Source organism: Meles meles, chromosome 9 (genome assembly GCF_922984935.1).
Source record: "Meles meles chromosome 9, mMelMel3.1 paternal haplotype, whole genome shotgun sequence".
Taxonomy (NCBI): Eukaryota; Metazoa; Chordata; class Mammalia; order Carnivora; family Mustelidae; genus Meles; species Meles meles.
The window spans coordinates 8,665,244-8,685,095 of NC_060074.1; the positions used below are offsets into that span (position 1 = coordinate 8,665,244).

A 19,852-nucleotide genomic window follows, 5' to 3' on the forward strand; every position below is an offset into this window, starting at 1 on the left:
GAGGTTCAGAGCACAGTGCACGGCCACGACAGGCAAGCCGACGCAGGGGCTCCGGGCAATTAGAGAGCATGAGAGAATAAGAAAGTGATACCATGAAAGCAGAGAAGGAGACTAATAAAAGAAATTGGAGGTTGTCAGAGACGAACATTAGCTAACTAATAGTTTAGCCTGTGGCTGACCCTGCCTTGGTGTTTTATGCACAATCAGCAAGGATCTGTTTTTTGCATTTCGCTCTGTGCTGCTGATGTATTTTCACAGAAGCCACTGCAAGCTTAGAGGCCCGAGACCACACTAGCTCGAGCGGCAGTTGGCAGTGAACTTTCAAGTCATACTCCCCAGTCCGTCTCTTTGGGGCGCATTACTGCAGGATGATTCTGTCAGATAAAGCATTATATTAACTGTTGTTCCAAACAGGCGTATCTCTTGGTCCCTGATTTCTTCTTCCCCCCATTAATCTAAGTAAATAGGCCACATGCCGATCCTTTATCTGGGGCACCAGAAATGCTCCTCGTTCTACTAAAGAGAAGGAAAACTTCATTAGGGCAAGAAGTAGTAATTAGGTGAGGGAACCTGTCGCAGCCCTAGGCGTGAGGTGAAGTCATTCCCAGGGGTTGCACGGCTCTCTGCACTCAGGAGTCTTCAGGCCGGTCTTACAATTAATTACATCCTTTTGTGTTCCTCCTCTCCTCTCCGAAAGATACGTCACATAGTGCCGAGTTTGAGTGGGGTGGAAAAAACCACCTACCAAAGCAAAGTGAGTGCAAGAAAGATTTCTTCTCAGTAACCAGCCAACGATCTTTGGAACCATAGCTTTTTCAAGTCTGAACATGCACAGACTATAAGTGTCCATACAAAACCTGTAAGGCAAATGGGAACATCCCTTCAGACTGCTACATTTCTAGAAGGAAAAAGTAAATATATCTAAACATATGAATATATATTTATATATGTATTTATGTGTATACACATGACATTTATACACATATGTATGTTCACATGTTTTTATACATATGTTGATTCTATTTTTTGTTTTTAAATATATACCATTTTGGATATATATTTATATATGTAACTTTAGACGTGTATGTATGTGTGTGTATATATGTATATATATTTCAGAAAGCGTACTTAGAGTCCAGTTCATATGAAACCATAGTGAAGATTCTAGTCACAGCCCTGTCACTCATGGACAGAGACAAAGAAAATCATTTACTCTCTGCCTCAGAGATTAAATCTTTGTTCACTTGTAACATGGGATCATAGTAACTGCCTTGCTTTCTTCATAGGCATGTGAGACTCAAGCCCAGTGAAACAAAGGATGTAAAACAGCTTTGAAGAAGTAAAAATCACTATAAAAATATAGAGTAGAAGTAAATGAAGGGATATATGAGGGATTATACCTACCATACCTAAGTTAAAACAGATGATAGCAGTAAAATTGTTTTCTACTTTTGAGGTCTTTGAAGATAATGGGCCAGCATCCCACTTTCTATTAACTAAAGAAGGTTTTCATAACCTTTCATTAATTATGTCACAAGCCCTGTGTTAAACCCCAAGGATACAGAGATGAGCACAGCCCCATCATTCAGAAGGACGGGAAGGCACATTATAGGAAAAGGTGGGAGGAAGAGTTTCCCCGGAGGCAGAAAGTAGAGTTTGGAAATCAAAGGGCACAGAAGCAGGGAAAATACCGAAACACAGAGTGAACCAGCAGAGCAACCAATGAGAGGGTCCCAGCGCTTCGGAAACACTAGACAGGTAGGATTCGACGACAAGAGCTTAGTCTTCCGGGAAGCAAATACTAGCAAAGCTGTGGGAGAAAAGAGGCATTTTGTTCTCCCTCGGTGGTTCTGTGGTCGTCACTGGGTGAGGGGTTTTCGGTGCTTGGGCCGTTGTTTTGTTTTGGACTTACAGAAAAAGATTTAGTAAATGGATGTGACTTTCAACCTGAAACCAAAGTAGATTAGGAAAAAACAAATGCGCCCCGTTTCATCCCAGGATAAAATCTCATGGTAACGCACGGAATGATCTTGTCTGGAAGCGGCTGCACATGGAGTCACCAGGAGAACCGGGAGAGCCGGCGACTGTTAACAGCAGACGGATCGCCTTCAAACTATCTCACGTGTGATGGAAAAGGTCCCCTTTTGTTACTGCTTCTCCACTCCAAAGCTCCTTTCCTAGCCTTATTCTTGGTTGTTTCCCATTTTCCGGGCAAGAAATGAACATCTGATGGTTGAGTGAATGATCAACTGAACTTCTTTACTGGAATTCTGTTAAAATAACATTCCTTTGAGCTTAATGTGTTTTGTTTGGTTGAGGGTTTTGAGGTGTTAGAAATGAAAAATATTGAGAGGAGTTAAGGGGAATGTTATTGCCATTTGGCAGCAGAATAAGAACATTATGTAAAATACTCATTTCTTATCAACCAACCACAGTGCAAATAGTAATCCTTTTTTCTTCTTTCTCTTTCTTTCCTTTCCCTTCCTTTCCTTTTCTTCCTCACTCTTTCTTTCCTCCCTCCCTCTTTCTTTTTTCTTCTCTTCTCTTTCTTCTCTTTTCTTTTTCCCTTCCTTCCTGCCTGTCTGCCTGCCTGCCTTCCTTCCTTTCTTTCGTGTTACAGTGACCATATATACGTCCAGGAGGACATGGCCCAGTCTTGATTTCATCTAATTCTGTTCTTTGCAATAACATAGGTAAGTACATCAAAGCTAAATAAGATTTGTCTTTCATATTTCATAATCCTATATCAAGAATAGGCATGCTGAGGGGTGCCTGGGTGGCTCGGTAAGTTAAGCATCTGACTCTAGGTTTCAGCTCAGGTCTTGATCTCAGGGTCATGGGATGGAGCCCAGCCACCTTCTCAACAGGGAGTCTGCTAGTCTCCCTCCCCCTTCCCCCACTTGCATGTGTGTGCACACACGCAAACCCTCTCTCTCTCAAATAAGTAAATCTTTAAAAACAAAAAGAAATAAAAAGAATAGGTATTCTGAATCCACACTTAGAAAATATAATAACTCATCTACAGTGAATGTCTCTCATGTTCACAAGGGAGCAGATCTGAGCATTCGTATACCTTATTCACAAAACAAAATTTATTATAAACAAAATCAAGTAACATTGCTTCCATAAAATGTATGTAGGGATATGAAAATAGCCCTGTCTTACACAGTCTGTGTTTTTAATCATAAGGGATTTTACATTATTTTCAGCTAGCTAAAGAGTAAAATGGAGGGAAAATTTAACTTACTAGCAAGACAAACTGTAAACTATCAATTCATCTATTTTGCAATAGCATGAGTTCCTGGCTTATAAGAATATATTTATGTATTTTTGAATAATTTTTGCCCTTTAAATACCAAGGAGTTTAGATGGTAGAATTAATGTATTTCTACAGCTTAATAAAAGCTAGAATAATAGTTTTTGGCATGTATGTTGGAAACATTATTCAGTTACATATTAGGAGACATATTTATATATTACATTAATTAGACAAACACAGGCATACCAACTATAAAAGATATGACACTAATAATTAGATCCTGAGTTTTCAGAAATTGTTTATGAATACAATTTTGGAAGAAATCTGATCATACCAGTAGAGGGCAGTAGTATATACCTTAAAGCAAACACAATGCAAAAAATTGAAAACAAAATACAAAAAACAGTATTTTGTTTTAAGTTTTCCTTTAGAGTTATTACAACTATATATCTACTTAATTTCATTATTTTCAATAAAAATGATTAAGTTACTGTTACATGAAATCTATTTTTTATTACTTTTAATATAAACTGATTATCTTCAAATCATAAAAAGACAGAATTAGGAAGGCTTTTAAATCAATATACTCCTTTTATATGTTGAAATTTCCAATAATATAAATAGGGAGTCTACTGAAACACTTATGGGTAATAAACAATTCAAGCAAAAAAAAGACTAGAAAATAAATCTTAAAACAAGGAAGCCAAATGAAAGTTTATCTCATAGCATCTTGTTACATAATCTAGGAAAAAGAAGAGATTCCATCAAGTAATACCCTCTACAAAAAAAACAACAAATTGTGGAACTTATTTCCGTAAATTCTACCTCGAGATCAGCAGCAAGATAAATCCAGCTACTTTAACTCCTGCCACAGAGAAGTCAGGGAAATGAGGCTTCCTAAACCCAACAGAATTCCGATCCTACACAAATGCATACATGTGCAGCATGGGATCTTTGTGGCCAGTAATGAAGGCAGTTCAGGTAGGAAAAAAAAAAATTAAAACGCTTTCAAGAGAATACTCTAGAATCAAGACTGGCTTCCCAGCAAAAGATGTTCTGAAATCATGCCCAAGAAAAGGGGAAAACAATGAAAACACCAAGACAAAAGAAACAAAAAACCTTTAAGCTGGTGAGTATTTTCACACTGTTAAAATCTGTTATTTGTCCAAAGTCCAGATGTGTTACCGTTGTGACAAAAGCAGTGATGTCACTAAACACAACATCTCTTATTCTAGGAATTCCAAAGTTACAGGTCATAGACCAGTTGCATCAGAATCACTTAAGGAACCAACCAATCAACCAAACAAACAGATGCTTGGGGACTCTCCAGACCTAATGAACCAGGATCTCTAAGAGCTGGGAATTAAGAATATGCATATATTTATAGAACTTGACCAAGTTTAAAAGCTACAGCCTTTAACCACAACCCAACAACTGTGACTCCGGCCTCTACTTGAAACATTGTAGTGATGAGGAAGTTGCACCCAAGAAGGCAGTCTGCCTTGACAACCTGGTGAGGTCATATTGGTAGCTTAAAATTAGCTATAGTTGGGAGTATTAACATCACAGAAATCAGTAAATGCAAACCAGGCCTTGATATCATTCTGTGGGCTGCCCAGGATAGGTGTGGGCAAACTATGGGGCCGTGGGCTGGCTGGCTGCGTCTGCAAAGTTTTTTGAGATACAGCCACGTCCACTTGTTTCCATGTTGAAAGAAGCTGAAAATATAAGAAGCTGAAAATACTTACTTTCTGGGCCTTTACAAAAAATTTGTTGTTTTTTTTCCTAGATGTCAGGTCTAGACTTAAGAAACTGATGGAGAAAATAAAATGCTAATAAAACAGATTAAACTTTATATTGTGCTGTTCCGCTGCATACAACATGCCTGCGAGCATGCCACATGCCCACGAAGATATTTAAGTCTGGTATTCACAAACTATTATGTGGCTAAAAGAGAAGGTACTACTGACCTCAGTAACACGGGAGCGTGAAGCTCCAACTAGCGTCTTCCCTGCTTCACTGTTGTCTTAACGGTTAACGTAGATGAAAAGATACATGTTGGAACTACACTTGTCTGTAAACTACAACTTTAGGTTGGCTACTGATGTCAGACTTCAGCAACAAGCAACAAAAGCATTCTGTGTATTTTATTATTATTTGTAAACTGTGTGCTATACATCCTCCACTCAGGAAGATACACACACACACACACACATTCTCCCACAGCTGTTGTGGAACATTTATCAGCAAACCCTTGAACACTACTATCCAATCAACTGCTCTTTCTGGAAGCCTTTCTTTTCTCTTGTCCCTACCCTCTAAAGTATTAACAAGAATGTCTGCTCTTCCTCCAAACATGTCCCATATTCATCCCCTTGTCACCATCTCTACTGCTACTGCACTAGTCCCAGCTCCTTCTGTCTCACTGTGGGGCCTTTTCACTTGTGTCCCTGGTGCCAGCCTTGCCTGCTCAGCTAAGCAGCTAGAAGGAACTTACAAACATTGACATTACACCCCTACAGGAAATCCCTTTAGAAGAAATCCATTTCGAATAGAGCCCAAACTGTTGCCAGATCACACCAGCCCTACATTCTGACCTGCTCACCTCTCTGATCTTATTCTATACCACATCAGACTCATTCAAGCCTTAGAGCCTTTGTTTTTCCTTGGCAAGGAAGGTTCTGCTCCCAGACCTTTACCCTACTGGCTTCTGGAGATTTTACAAACAGCTTAAATGTGGCTCCCCAGAGAGGTCTTCCTGTCCACCCCATCTAAAGCAGTGCCTCCAGGAGCTCATCCTCGAGGACACCCTCACCCCATGTATGGTGCCTCACGTCACACCGCACCACATGAATTAGCTTTTCTGGTTCACTGGTTTGTTATCATAATCCGCTCTGTCCTATTGATCACTCTATCCCCAGTCTGGACTGTACCAGCCAAATCACAGCATTTTTTTTTTTTAAGATTTTATTTATTTATTTGACAGAGAGAGATCACAAGTAGACAGAGAGGCAGGCAGAGAGAGAGAGAGGGAAGCAGGCTCGCTGCTGAGCAGAGAGCCCGATGCGGGACTTGATCCCAGGACCCTGAGATCATGACCTGAGCCGAAGGCAGCAGCTTAACCCACTGAGCCACCCAGGTGCCCCCAAATCACAGCATTTAATAAATCCTGGTTGAATGAATGCATGAACAAAGGGACAAACAGATAAACAAAGGAAAACTTGAGCTATCTGACTTCAAACCTAAAGCTCTTCCCGCCACAGAATGATGTTTTACTGTAACAATTGCAAATGTTAGCCCACTGTCCTTTGTATAAGAGCCTTACCCTTTCCTAGAAGTGTCCCATGATGAGTCTAGGTCATGTAACCTGGCTTCTGCCCACCTTCCCAGGCTCAAACTTGACTTTCAGGGTGTCCTGGGTGCTATAGCCACCACCTGTCACCATCCAGTGCTCTGACAATACATTGGCCGTATTTCCTAGGCTATAGATTTAAGTCCCATGACTCGGTCATTCCATCACTGGAAGCCCGTATCTTACGAAAGTTTAACTTCTCTGCTTCAGTTTCTTTATCTGGAAAAATGGAAATTTCATCTGACTTCTAGGTGTACTGGGAGCAAATGGGTTAGAACATCCATAGTGCTGAACACAGACCTTGGAACGCACTTAGTGCTCAGTAAACAGCTCTTACCATTCTCACAATTCATTATGCAAACCAGGATAATTCCCCTGGCCTGCCCCTCTCCCCGCGGCGAACTCTCAGATTCGGTACTCACAGGGTTAGAATGCAGCACGGTGAAGAACTCTGGGCTGATGAGGAACTTCACAGGGGGAGACTGTAACAGCAACGTGAGCCTGGATCTAGAGGTAGAGTGGGGCAGGACGTTCTCCCGCCGGAAATCTGGATGGGGCAGACCACAAAGGCTTTCAGGGAACTCTTTCCATGTAGTGGAAACACATCTATTCACTTCCATCTATGTTTTAAAAGAGCCAAAGAATAGCTACATCATTTACTATTATTTTCATCCTCCAAACACTCTTTGCTTCGATGTAAATTCACAGGTAAGCCCGACTGGAATGGAATGGAGTACTTCTAGCCACTATTAATATTTTAATGCATGCTTACATGTTTTAAGTGATCAGATTCAATCATTTTCCTCTATCCTACACATCTAGAGATTAGTTATTTATATTCTATCCGGTTTTGTGATTCTTCTCTTAGCACTAGTAAAAAGTCGAGGATTAGAAGAGGTCTCTGGTGAATTCTCTTATTTGCACTGGATACCAGATCTGACTGAAGATTAAAAGCTCACTAAAAGAAAAACCTCATCTGTTGGAGATCCTTATTACTTGTTTTCTACTTTTGTGAGATTACAAACCAAACCAGCCCACGGGCTCTCACCTGCGCTGGCTTGGTGAAAGTCAGCTTCCTCCGCTGCCCCATCGATAGTGTTGGTGTTTTCCTCAGGCCTCTCGTTCGTCATGGTTCTGCGGATACTCTGGTACCTAAAATCAGTAGCCTAGCATTACATCACAGCAGCCTCCAAAATGACGGACCCAATCACTCCCCCAGGGCCCTGAAATTTCCACTATCCTCTCAGCCTCAGCCAAAATTTCTTCCCCAAACTTTATACCTTTATCCATTCCCTGACCTTCTGGGCCATCTGTTGTTTAAGTAAATTACAATGCATTGAATTCCTTCTGTTTGTTTTTTTGTGGAACACTTTCCTAACAAAGTAATAAAACTGGAAAAGAAAAAAAAAAGTGGCCCTTAATCAAAGAAAATTAAATTCTTATATTGTTAAAGAAAAGAACTTTTTATTTCATAGCCATTAATTTTCACAAAAGGATGACATTTAAAAAGCTTAGTTGATAATAAAGATGTATGATGAATAGAGATTCTAGGTATTTAGAAAGATATTTGGCTTCATATTTTATATATATGTGTGTATATATATATACACTCAGTTTTTACTAAAAATCAATGCCTTGGGTTGGTGAAAAGGGTCATCATTACTTATTTCCTCTCCAGTTTCCAAACAAGCAGTGTATGCCTGAGGTTTTTTTTTTTATTTTTAATTTATTTGACACACAGAGAGAGAGAGATCACAAGTAGGCAGAGAGGCAAACGGGGGGGGGGCGGGGAGAAGGCTCCCCGCTGAGCAGAAAGCCCGATACGGGGCTCGATCCCAGGACCCTGAGATCATGACCTGAGCCGAAGGCAGAGGCTTTAACCCACTGAGCCACCCAGGCGCCCCTGTGGTTCTTATTTTTTCAGCCAAGAGAAGTTCAGTGAAGTCTATAAATCAAAAGAGGCACCAGCTACACGTTCATGACGGGTCACCCACCGACGAGAGAGAGACAACCATGTTTTCTCCTGCGGCCCCGTGAACATAAGCCAACCGCGCTACAGCCAGAGCAGAAATGCCCGTCCTCACCTCCGGTTCAGCTGCTCCATCTGCTGTATGGAGTTGGACCTCTGCAGCACCTGGGGGGCCGGGGGCGCTGTGGGCCGCTGCCACGTGGTGGTTCGGTTGACGTGATCCACGTAGAAGATCCTGCCGTGGCTGTCGATGCGCGCCTCCCAGTCTACACCGTGGGAATGCACGGAGAGGGGTCAGAGGAGGAGCAGAGGCCATGAATGTGGTTCATGAACTCCAGCACGGGTTTTCCCTGACGCGCTAGAAACTGGGGCTAATAACACACATCTCACCGCATCACCAGGCACTTCCCTCAGTCCACTTCAGGATCTGCCGTGATCAGTTAGAAAACATACCCCCTGTGTGGAATACCCCCGCTTTAAAGGATCTCTCAGTGTAGAGAATCCTTCCAAACCTGTCCACAATGCCCATCTTCATGCGTGAGCGCCAATGTTTCAAGAATACAAGTGCTGGTATCAGAAGACTTTGAAATTGATGTCAATGACTGTTTCACCCAAAACTGATTTTCCTCTCTCTTTTCTTCCAGCATGAATGAAAGCAGAGCTGGAAGCTTCCAAGTGCATATTTGCATACAATTCTGGTAAATGTAGTCTTCAGGAGAAAATAACACTAGCCCAGTCATCAGACAGTGTCTGTGAGATGACACTGGCACTTTCCCGAAGATGAATACATTTTCAGAACAAGGGTGATTACTTGCCTCCAACCTCAAATAAATACAACATTTTAAAATACTATTTAATTTTATGTTTAAGCAATCTCCTTGATTAAGTCCGTTCACCTTTGTAAGCAAATACATAAGTGCCTGTTCAGTAGAAACAGAAAGCAGAATGATCTCCAGACTTAGATAGACCTCCTTCGAGACCCTCTAAAGGACCATTCTCCTATCAAAATACACAAGGCATGAGCTGATCTTTGCAAAAGGCAAAATTTTGAAACTGACTGTAGTTGGGAAGTGCAATTTATATACAATATACAAAAACTGGTTCAGCCAGTTACATGTCCAGCACCGGATTTCAGCTCAGGTAATGATCTCAGGGTCGTGGGATCGAGCCCCACATCAGGCTCCATGCTGGGTATGGAGCCTGCTTCGTGGAGCCTGCTTGGGATTCTTTCTCTCCCTCTCCCTCTGCCCCTTCCCACCCCCACTCACTCACTCACTCTCTCTCTCTCAAATAAATAAATCTTTAAAAAATAAAACAGAAATCTACTCCTTAACCAGAGAAGTGTCTATACATTTCTATTTCTGTGTAAAATATTTTTTGAAATTAATAAGCACTTTTCTCCTTAGCAGCTCAGTTGTTTCAAAACTCCCCATGTCATCACATGGCTTATCAAGAGACACCATGGGTCGGTATAACCCTACAGACTAGAAGGCGTGTTGGCTGCTGACCACCTATGGCATTTACTCTGGCGGTGAATAGAGCACGTATTCTAACGCAGTTCTCAGGGTTGGAAGGCCCTGAATGGTAGACCCTAGCCAGCAGCAGCTGATCACTGAGGCCTGCCTCAGTGGGGGGCTGGGAGTGGAAAGATCTGTTTTTGTTGATCCTAGCACATGGTAATTTATGACAAATGGCAAGAAAAAGAAAAATTGGGCTGAGAAAAAAGCACGACACAGACAAAAAAGCAAATCAGTGCCACTCATGCTCCAAGGTAACACAGACTCACAACGAACCAGCCTGCCAAATCTGAATTCTTTGGACACAGTCGCAATCTCATCAATGAGCCGTTTCCAAAAGAACTCTTGATCAGCCTGCCATAAGCTGACAAATAGGAACTCCATTAGAGCATTTTCAGGAACCATGTTCCAAAAATCCTTTGATCTATTCCATTGTTTTGCTCTGCTCTTTGCATACTTTCCTATCTCAAAGCTTTTGGAACCAATTACTCCATCTCATTAAAGCCAGGAAAACTCAAGCACATAGTATATGCAACTCAAATGCACAAGAAAACAAAGGGCCATTTTTTTCCCCAAAAGTGTCTACAGTAGCTTTTAATTTAAAAAATGTAGAATAGGTCAATTAGGGATAAAAAAAAGAATAGAAATCAACTAAAAAAAGTAGAAAGAGAAAGGCTGCCAAGCTCCCAAGATAAGTTTATAACTCAAATTTGGCTCTAAGTTTTCTGGCAGTTAAAGCAGAAAAGAAAACACTATTGTGGCATACTTTCCATTTTCTGACAAAAGAAAGTAAAAAAATTATCTTCAAAGATAGAACTTTTTCCTTGAACAAACTACATTGGAATTTACCCCACAGAATACGGTCTCTATAAGGGCCATATGGGTAACAAAATGGGTGAGGAGGGATATATTTACCACTATACCTTACACACAGCATGAACTGAATGAACAAGTAATTTCAATAACATAAAATCATAACAAAGAATGATTCTTGTGGTCAGTTCCCACAAACTCCAGGAATAACCTTAATGTATTTCAACAAAGACATCGCCATGTGAGATGAGAAGATAGAAAATGAGGTCCGAAAATCTGCTTTCAAAGAACATGGAACATTGGATGCCCATTAAGACTAGCCCTATCAGATGCCCTACCTTTACGCTGAGGCTACCTAAGATCCCATAAACAGAAATGATGTCTTGCTGATTTCAAGTGGACGCTCAGCATTGGGCTGAAAAGGCTGTTCTGTTGTTGACTCTTACCCAGGTGTACCCTTCCATCCAGACAAAGACGGTAGAGGTCCCTGTAGGAAGATCAGCTCTCTAACTTATCTACCAAAGTTTCCTTGCAGGGTGGAGAGAGGGGAGTATGGTTTCTTATAAATTTTTATACTGGGCCTCGTTTATTCTTGGTACAAGAAAGCATGTGAGAACTCACTGCTCAGCATCAGAGTTTTCTTTCAGAGACCATGATAAAATCGACAGGCAGGATTAGAAGACTGGGAACTTGGCGTTGACTTCCTTGTCTTGCTCCATATTGTAAAATGGGGTGTATAATCAGGGCGCGACGCATCTGAGAACAATGTATTGGGATGCGTGCACCACAGTGGGAAGCAGAAGGCCTGGAGCTTCCGGCCATGGCTTTGTCCACCTTTGTTCCGTGACCTTTAACAAATCACTACATCTCTGAGTCACCGTTTCTTTACCTGAAAAATCAGAATGATACCTTGCTAAGGTCCCTTTCGGTTCTACAATTGTAAGAATCTTCAACATGACACCCATTTTTCTACATTAGGTTTAGTAAGAACCTATCAGCATCTCATGTCTGGGCCTGAGTTTGCAAACTAAACTCTGATTAATTTAGCTGTATAGAGCCAGGGGCCTCGAGGGCCTGAGGACCTGCCAAGCCCGTGTCAGCCACTGTAGCCCCAATATTACCTCTTGTGCCGACTGGTCTTGCACACGAGATTTTATTTGCATACAGAGCTTCGTGGCACTAACAAGGTTTGAGAACTGTTACCTGTAGAAATGATTCTCAAAGTGTGGGACTCTGGCAGTAGGTATCAGAATCACTTTGAGGATCAGTGAAAATGCAGATTCCCAGGACACACCTCAGATGGGCAAGATCTGACTAGCTGAAGCTAGAACTCGGTCGTCTACGTTTTTGACAACCGTTCTAAGTGACTCCTAGACACACTAAAATCTGAGGAACGCTGACATAAATTTATAAGAACTTAAAGCAGTTAAGCTACTAAACAAACCCATGGTGTTAATGCTAGACTTCTCAGAGGTCATGACGTAGAGGCTCACAAGAAACAAAACTTCATCCGAAAGACTCCAACTGAGATCCAGGAGCCGCTGAACTGGGAGACGCCCTGAGACTCAAACAGAACAGCCCCCTTTAAACAGCTGGGCAACAGGGGACGTCAGAGTTGGAAAGTGTGTAAAAGTAGACCGAGACCACGGTCACAGCATTAATCCCTAGGGAGGGCCCCGGAGGGAGGCGGAGCAAGGAAGGTCTTAACTTCCAACTTTCAGAATCAGCGTGCGTGGGAAGGGAGTAGGGGTTGTTGCTGGGATCCCTCTTCATCACATCAGGCTTCTTTCCCAGTCCTTTTACACTAGACTTTGGTCTCCACTGGACTGTCCAGCTGGTGATGAAATGAGGCTGTGAACACATATGGGAGAGTGCTGAGACGGGAAGAAGATCGGTGACAGACAGAAAGGAGGACACTTCAGGGGAAGCATGAACCACGTGAACCAAGGGGTTGAGAGGATCTGAGTGGGACCTGAATGAGTTACAACTGGGTTTAGAAATATGAGGAAACTGAACACTGGGAAGTAAATGTATAAACCAGTATAAGAAATTATATAAACAACGGTGTTTTTACCATGGGGTGAGATGATAAAGTTATAATGAACTGAAGGTATTCTAAGGGAAAAATTAAGCTTTTGTGGTAGATAATGGACAGCTGTGATTGAAAGATTAGTTTTTCCTTATTTCAACACTCAAGAAGGTATAAACCATTTGTACAAAGTACAAAAGTAAGTTAACTTATCTGTGATTTTGGGAGTCAGCCTAGTAGGTCCATTTCCCCTTTGGCAGGCAGGTTAGTGATTGAAAGGGGCCCAAAGAGACTTCCGGGCCCCAGTGACGGGGCACTAACACACACGTATGTTCAGTCTCGGAGGATTTAGCAGGCGGAATGTGCTCTTTTCTGTCTGTATATCATATTTAAAGAAAAAGATTTAAAAATCTGAAATAGCTGTCTATGATGGACCTTAAATCCATTTTTAAAGAAGTAGCTTTTAGATTAAAAGTATCAATTCAGCTCTTAAAACTCACTTTTAAGCTCTAGAAAATAAGAGCTCCTAGCCTTAAACATAGTAGAAAGTTAGATTAATTATACCTTTCAGATTCACAGCCTTATTTTAAATTTTCATTTCAAAGGACGCTTTAATAATGAAAGTGCAGCACAACCACAAAAAGTGATAAACATTCTCCTGTGTTTCTCCAGACCTGCCCATTTGAACCTACCACCTAAGTAGTGCGCTGGTCCTAACACCGTGGCAAGAACCCTGGGATCCTGCCAGGGTCCACTAATCTAGATGGTTCACTGCGAGTCTAATCCCATTCCTAACTCCTACCCTTCTGGGGGAAAAACACTCAACAGCTCCTTGTTGTCCCCAGTGCAGCAAGGGATTAAGTCACAACTACACCAGAGCCAGTAAGAAAAATAAAATGAAATAGTTTTTCAGAAGGGGCTGAGCTTATCTTCATGCTAAAATGACCAAGATCTGTCATGCTGATGACATTCTAGTGGGCTTCATCGGCCCTGACCTGCCTCCAGCAGCCAGGGCCATCCATCACCTCAGAAGATTAGGAGGGCACGTGTTGCACGGAGGACTGGGTGTGGTGCATAAACAATGAATCTGCGAACACCAAAAAAAATTAAATTAAATAAAAAAAAAAAGATCAGCAAATTCTGAAGGCGCTCAGTGCAGATTCAGATTTCGGCCATTTCCAGGGAAGGCTCTCCACACTGCCGTGCCGCCCTTAAGACCTGGAGTTGTACAGAGTCGTATCGTAGGGATCACAAGAACCTCTCTCAGCCAGGGGCCGGCGTTACACAGCTCACAAGGTCATGTCACAGGGCCCATGGCCTGAAGCAAGAGTAAGAGTCTGAACACAATCAGTAGAACATCGCTCCAGCTTTGTCATCTCTGGACCAAGTCCCAAATCAGGTCCCAGCTCCCGAGATAGGAGGAATCAGACTGGACACAGAAGCAAACAAACACGGAAAACCGCTTTACATAAAAAGAGATCAAACAGACATCCAGAGACTACACTGTAACACTGATGCACAGACCACCCCATGATGAGCTATGACAGGGCAAAGGTACAGCAAGGGACACCGCTGATCCCCTTCATTGTGTCTATAAATCTTCAGAGAGAAGCCTGAGTTTGCTGGGTGGTTTCCTCGCTATATGTTAGTACACAAGGTTCTTAAGGTGAAAATAAGCTCAAGTAACAACAATAATAATTAGGAAAAGAAAAGCAAGAATCAAGAATGGAGGCGGGGAGGGCATCAAAGCCCAAGGCACAATGTTTCAGCAGCCTGCCCTGCCAAGGGTTGTGGACAGTGACTGACACAAGGAGGAAAACGTGCTTCTGAGTCTGATACAAAGGCTTAAGAGAGCAAACCAGTTGGGCGATGCTCTCATTGTTGCCACAACCACTTTTCTTAGACTTCAGGGACCCTGGGGTAGAGTCCTGCTGAGTAATCTTAATCCAGCAGAAGGAGAAGAAAGTTGAGCGCTTTTTGAGCCTTCCTAGGTCTGACCTCAAAACACTATGATGGAAGAAAGCTTCAGTGAAGCCCCCAAAACCTCCGACTGAAGGTGATGCTGGTACCCAGCTGGTGACACACCATCACATACGCCGCTACTCTGCTGCTAAGTAACTGTCAACATTTACGTTCATCTGCCCGTACCAGAGTCCCTTCCCTTCTAATCTCAGGTCAGAATACCTGATAGAGGGCAAGGAAGTTGTTTAAGACTCTGTCTCAGCTAGTGAAGTAGAGACCGTAAACAAGTTACTTAATTTATCTAGGCTTCAGTTTCTCCATCTATGAAATTAAAGAATCATTTTAGCCAATTTCTACCCACTTGACCTACTTCATAAAAGTGTAACAAAGAACAAAAAAATAAAGCGGGTAAACGTGCTCTGTAAACTATGAAGCACTAGGCACATTTGAATGTTATAATTCAGTGTTGAAAGTCCAACTCTTAGCCCAGTCATTTAAGGGACGGACTAATCTGTACAATCCAACCAGGCGCCCCATGGCCGAGCCTCCCTGGAGACCCTGTGTGAAGGCAGAAGGCACAAGACAGTGTGGAATGTGGAATGCCACAGCTCCAAGTCGGAGGCATGGCCCGAGGTGGTAAGCAGAGCTGCCCAGTTAGGAAAGGAAGGCAGAGAACTGGTTAGGTTGGGGACAGACAACTAGCAGAGCAGCCACGTGATTAAATAAGGTGTTAAAAGGATGAGACAGACCTGAGAACAGGAGGGGCCAAGACAGTGTGAGGACAGAGCCAAACAGTAATCGGGCTCAGACCATAATCTGTAACCTATCCCTGATCACAGAAAAACCCAGATTTGTAAAGTGCTTAAAAGGGATTAAGAATTTTTCTCTTCTTGGGGCACCAGAGGGATTCAGTCAGTCTAAGCGGTCAGCTCTTGACTTCCGCTCAGGTCATGATCTCAGGATCCTGGGAGTGAGCCCTGTATGGAGCCCTGCATGGGGATTCCACACTCCCTGGGGAGTCTACTTGAGGATTATTTCTTTCTCTCCCTCTCCCTCAGTCCCTCCTCCATGCTTTCTCTCTGTCAGAAAAATAATCTTTTTTTTTAAAAAGGATTTTATTTATATATTTGACAGCAGAGATCACAAGTAGGCTCAGAGGCATGCAGAGAGAGAGAGAGGAGGAAGCAGACTCCCCACTGAGGAGAGAGCCCAATGCAGGGCTTGATCCCAGGACCCTGGGATCATCACCTGAGTTGAAGGCAGAGGCTTTAACCCACTGAGCCACCCAGGTGTCCCTGTCAGATAAATAATCTTAAAAAAATACTTTTTTAAGAAAGAATTTTCTCCTCTTCAGTCACTCATTAAATTGGATACACTATTAAATTGCTTTTTTGCTCTTAGATTTATCAACTTATTAAAATAAACCAACTGTTTTTTTTAATCTTAAAATAAATTCTATATAATGCAAATATCAATGTTTAAACAAATGCACTGAACTATCACAAATAGCAGCCATAGGTTCAGCAGAAAAGTACCTGCCTTTATCAAACGCAATCTGGAAACCAAAATCGTGGTTCGATAAAATTCAGGGCAACTAGATGTGGCCAGAAGATGCCGTTTACCCATACTCTGATGTGATGCAACGCCTCAGAAACTCGAATTACTACTAATCCACAGACACATACAAACAAAGGTCTTCCAGAATCCTCTCTTCATGTTTCCAATTCATTTTTTCTTATTATATCCAACTACCTCCCAGGGATATTTTTCTTTTCCATTTCTAATCTTTTCTCCCAGGGTAAACAATAAGGATTTTTTTTTTATTCCTCCACTTGCTTCAGATGACGCACTGGTTAATTAATCTCTTGGTCTATTTTTAAAAGTTGCTTAAAATATGTATTTCCTATAAATAACCACCCTCAATTATCAAAGCACATAAGCAAAGGGAGGAGCTCTTCACAACAGAATTTCCAAAGAATCAAGCCAATTTTTTGGCCAATTGTACACAGTACTATTCAGCCTTTTTGTTAACACTCACCAAAACTAAGCACTCAGCATTTCAGCCCTACAAATGCATATTCCTGCACCCCTGCCTTTATGTCCCACCATTTTTGTTTAGATTTTTTTTTTTTTTTTTTTTTTTTGAGGAGAGAGCCTGTCCGAGGGAAGGGCAGAAGAAGAAGCAGACCCCCACTGAGCAGGGAGCCCAAGAGGAGGCTTCCATGAGCACAGGGTGGGAGTGGGTAACAACAGAGGGAGAGGGAGAAACAGACACCCCCTGAAGTAGGAAGGTGGTCTCAGGCTGGATCCAGGACCCTGGGATCATGACCTGAGTTGAAAGCAGATGCTTAACCTACTGAGTCACCCAGGTGTTCTTATGTCCCATCATTTTTAAAATACAGAAGGCCAGGGGCATCAGCTTCTTGCTAGGATCACCTATAGGATGGGAGAACTGAGGGACTGAATAAGAAGGAAAAGCAATAATGCAGAAAGATATATTTTCCAATGTGTTCCCCTACAAATAGAATTTACTGAGCTTTGTTATTATTCATCAAAATACTTGCTCTTAAAGAGCAATACTGCTTTAAGGGATCCTAAACAGTTAGAGCATAGATGATGTCCAGATTATAACTGGCCATGGGTATTGCTCAGACCTCCGGATACAGGTTGTACAACTGTTCTCCCAGAATCCCTCATCCTCAACCATCCCCCTTTAAGTGTCACATGCTTCTTAAAAGAGAGAAATGACATATCTTTCAAAACCCCAGATAATTGTCATGCTCCACATAAATGGTAGACCAATGTCTGAAATTATTCCCACTTCTCTGCAAATCCCCAAGAAAAAAATCAGAACATTGCACTTAATGACGTAAAATGCTATAAGTGAACAGAAAGAAGTAAATCCCAGAGAGTGAGGCTTTTCTAAGAGATCGTACCAGTTTGTCTCCTGAATGAACATTCATGCTGCTGTCAGCCATCATTTTTAAAATTTTCTATTATGAACCCAACTGCCCCAAATATCTGGTTCTGTTTCCCCAATTACAGCACCAACTCTAATACAGTGTGTGCTCCCCCCAACCCCGCAGTCCCCCCTCCAACAGGACAGTGCCAGAGAAGGGTCATCAGCTCCCAACTTCCCCGCCTGCTGCTGCTCTGTCAAGGGGTAGCCCTGAGAGCCCGTCCTCTCCGGCAATGGGCATCCGCCCAACGGTCCTGTGGAAAGGATCTGCCTGTCGCTAACAGGGACTTACTTGGCGGGAGGGCCTCGTCCACCCTCTGGTAGCGGCTGACGTCCTGACGCACGGAAGGCAGCGATCTCAATGGCTGGTGGCCGTTGGCTTGAGAACCTGGGATTAAAGAGAAAAAGGGGCTTGGGTCGCGGTTCCCCTTCAGTGTCAAAACAGTCTCTATGAAACACCCAAGCAAACCCAAACCCAAACAACCACCACACCTAACATACATCCCCGACCTAGTCTGTCTGTCTGTCTGTCTCTCTCTCTCTCTGGGCCCAGAAACAGAAGAAAAGAGCCGGAGGGGAGCTCTCAGCAGAAGAGGGTCCTGCAGAGGAATGTCCCTCTGCACCCGCCGCCCCGCCCTTCCTGGCTGGTCCTGGTCACGCCCCAGGCCTTCAGGGGCCCATCACGGCCACAAAGATGATGAAGGAAACAGAAACAAGGAGAAAAGAAAACAGGAGGATGGGAGAAGAAGAGGACACTTTAGGTTAAAATAATAATAATAATAATAATAATAATAATAATAATAATAATAATAAGCTGCAGACTAAGGAAACTCATTCCTTTTTCTGCGTCTGAGCTCTTCGGGCGCAGGGAATTATCCTGGGACTTTCTGGGGCCTCGAAGGAAACGAGTTCACGGAGACATGAAACACACTGTGGGTGTGAAGTCGCTTCCCCGACCCACAAACAGCGTTTCCTCCCCCGACCCACTTGGCGGCAGCGCGGACTCAGCCCTGCCGGGCCGGTGACCTACGCGGTCCCGAAGCCTCTACCCACCCCCGACGGCGACGCCGGCAGCCCGTTTGCACCCGGGCGCCGGCGGAGACCGCAGTGGAGAGGCGGAGACCCCGGACAGGCCCCCCACTCCAGCAACGGAAGAGCCACTCGGAAGACAAAGCTAACCGCGGAGCCCACGGGGAAGAGCTCGGACGCGAGACCCGCAGCACGAGTCCCACAGGGACAAGACCCGAGACTCCCTGGCGCGGGCGGCCTGACCCCACGTCCTACCTCCGGCCGCGCCCTCCTCCTGGGCCGCCGCCCCCTCGCACGCCCCGCGGGCCTCCCTGGCGACGCCGTCTTCCTGGGGCCGGTTCTCGGGGGCGGCCGCTCCCTCCAGGCTGCCCCGCCGCCGCCACACCTCCCCGGCCTCCTCCTGCCGCGGCGCGGGGCCCGAGTCCGCCCCGTCCGCCGCCGGCGCCTCCTCGTCCGCCCCGGGCGCCTCCTCGTCCGCCCCCGGCGCCGCCGCCCCCGGCGAAGGGCTGGGCGCGCGCAGGGACGCGGGGGACCCCCCGGCGGCGCTGCCCGCGGGCTCGGCGGCGCCGGCTCCGTCGTCCTCGTCCTGAGAGGAGAAGGCGGGCGTCTCGGGGAAGCGCGCGCTCTCCAGCGAGGAGCAGCGCGTGTCCACCGACGACAGCTGCGTCGTGACGCTCTCGTGGCAGGAGCTGTCGGCGCCCTCCAGGTCGCTCTCGCCCTCCGGCCTGGTGCTGGCCTCGCTCACGCTCTCCGTCCTGGCCGGGTCGCTGGGCTCCGTCTCCGACGACACCTGCGACGGCTCCGAGCCCTGGTCCAGGGACTCGGCCTCGCTGGCGGCGCGGCGGCTTCCCCCCGACGCGTCCGAGGCCGCCGTGTCCGCCCCGCTCGCCGCCTGGTCCGCCTCCTGCGAGCCGCCCAGCTCGCCGCTGCCCTGCTCCGCGCCGGGTCGGGCCTCCGCGCCGT

At 44.4% G+C, this 19,852-nt stretch overlaps 1 protein-coding gene across 1 annotated transcript in view; it reads right to left on the reverse strand.

Annotated features, from left to right (window-relative positions):
• Window positions 1-19,852, reverse strand: part of HECW2 (HECT, C2 and WW domain containing E3 ubiquitin protein ligase 2) — a 307,281-nt gene that overhangs the window by 91,805 nt on the left and 195,624 nt on the right. Inside the window, 5 exon segments of the mRNA XM_046019114.1 lie at window positions 7,034-7,158; window positions 7,660-7,763; window positions 8,696-8,846; window positions 18,153-18,248; window positions 19,145-19,851. Of these exon segments, the coding sequence (XP_045875070.1) occupies window positions 7,034-7,158; window positions 7,660-7,763; window positions 8,696-8,846; window positions 18,153-18,248; window positions 19,145-19,851 (1,183 nt within the window).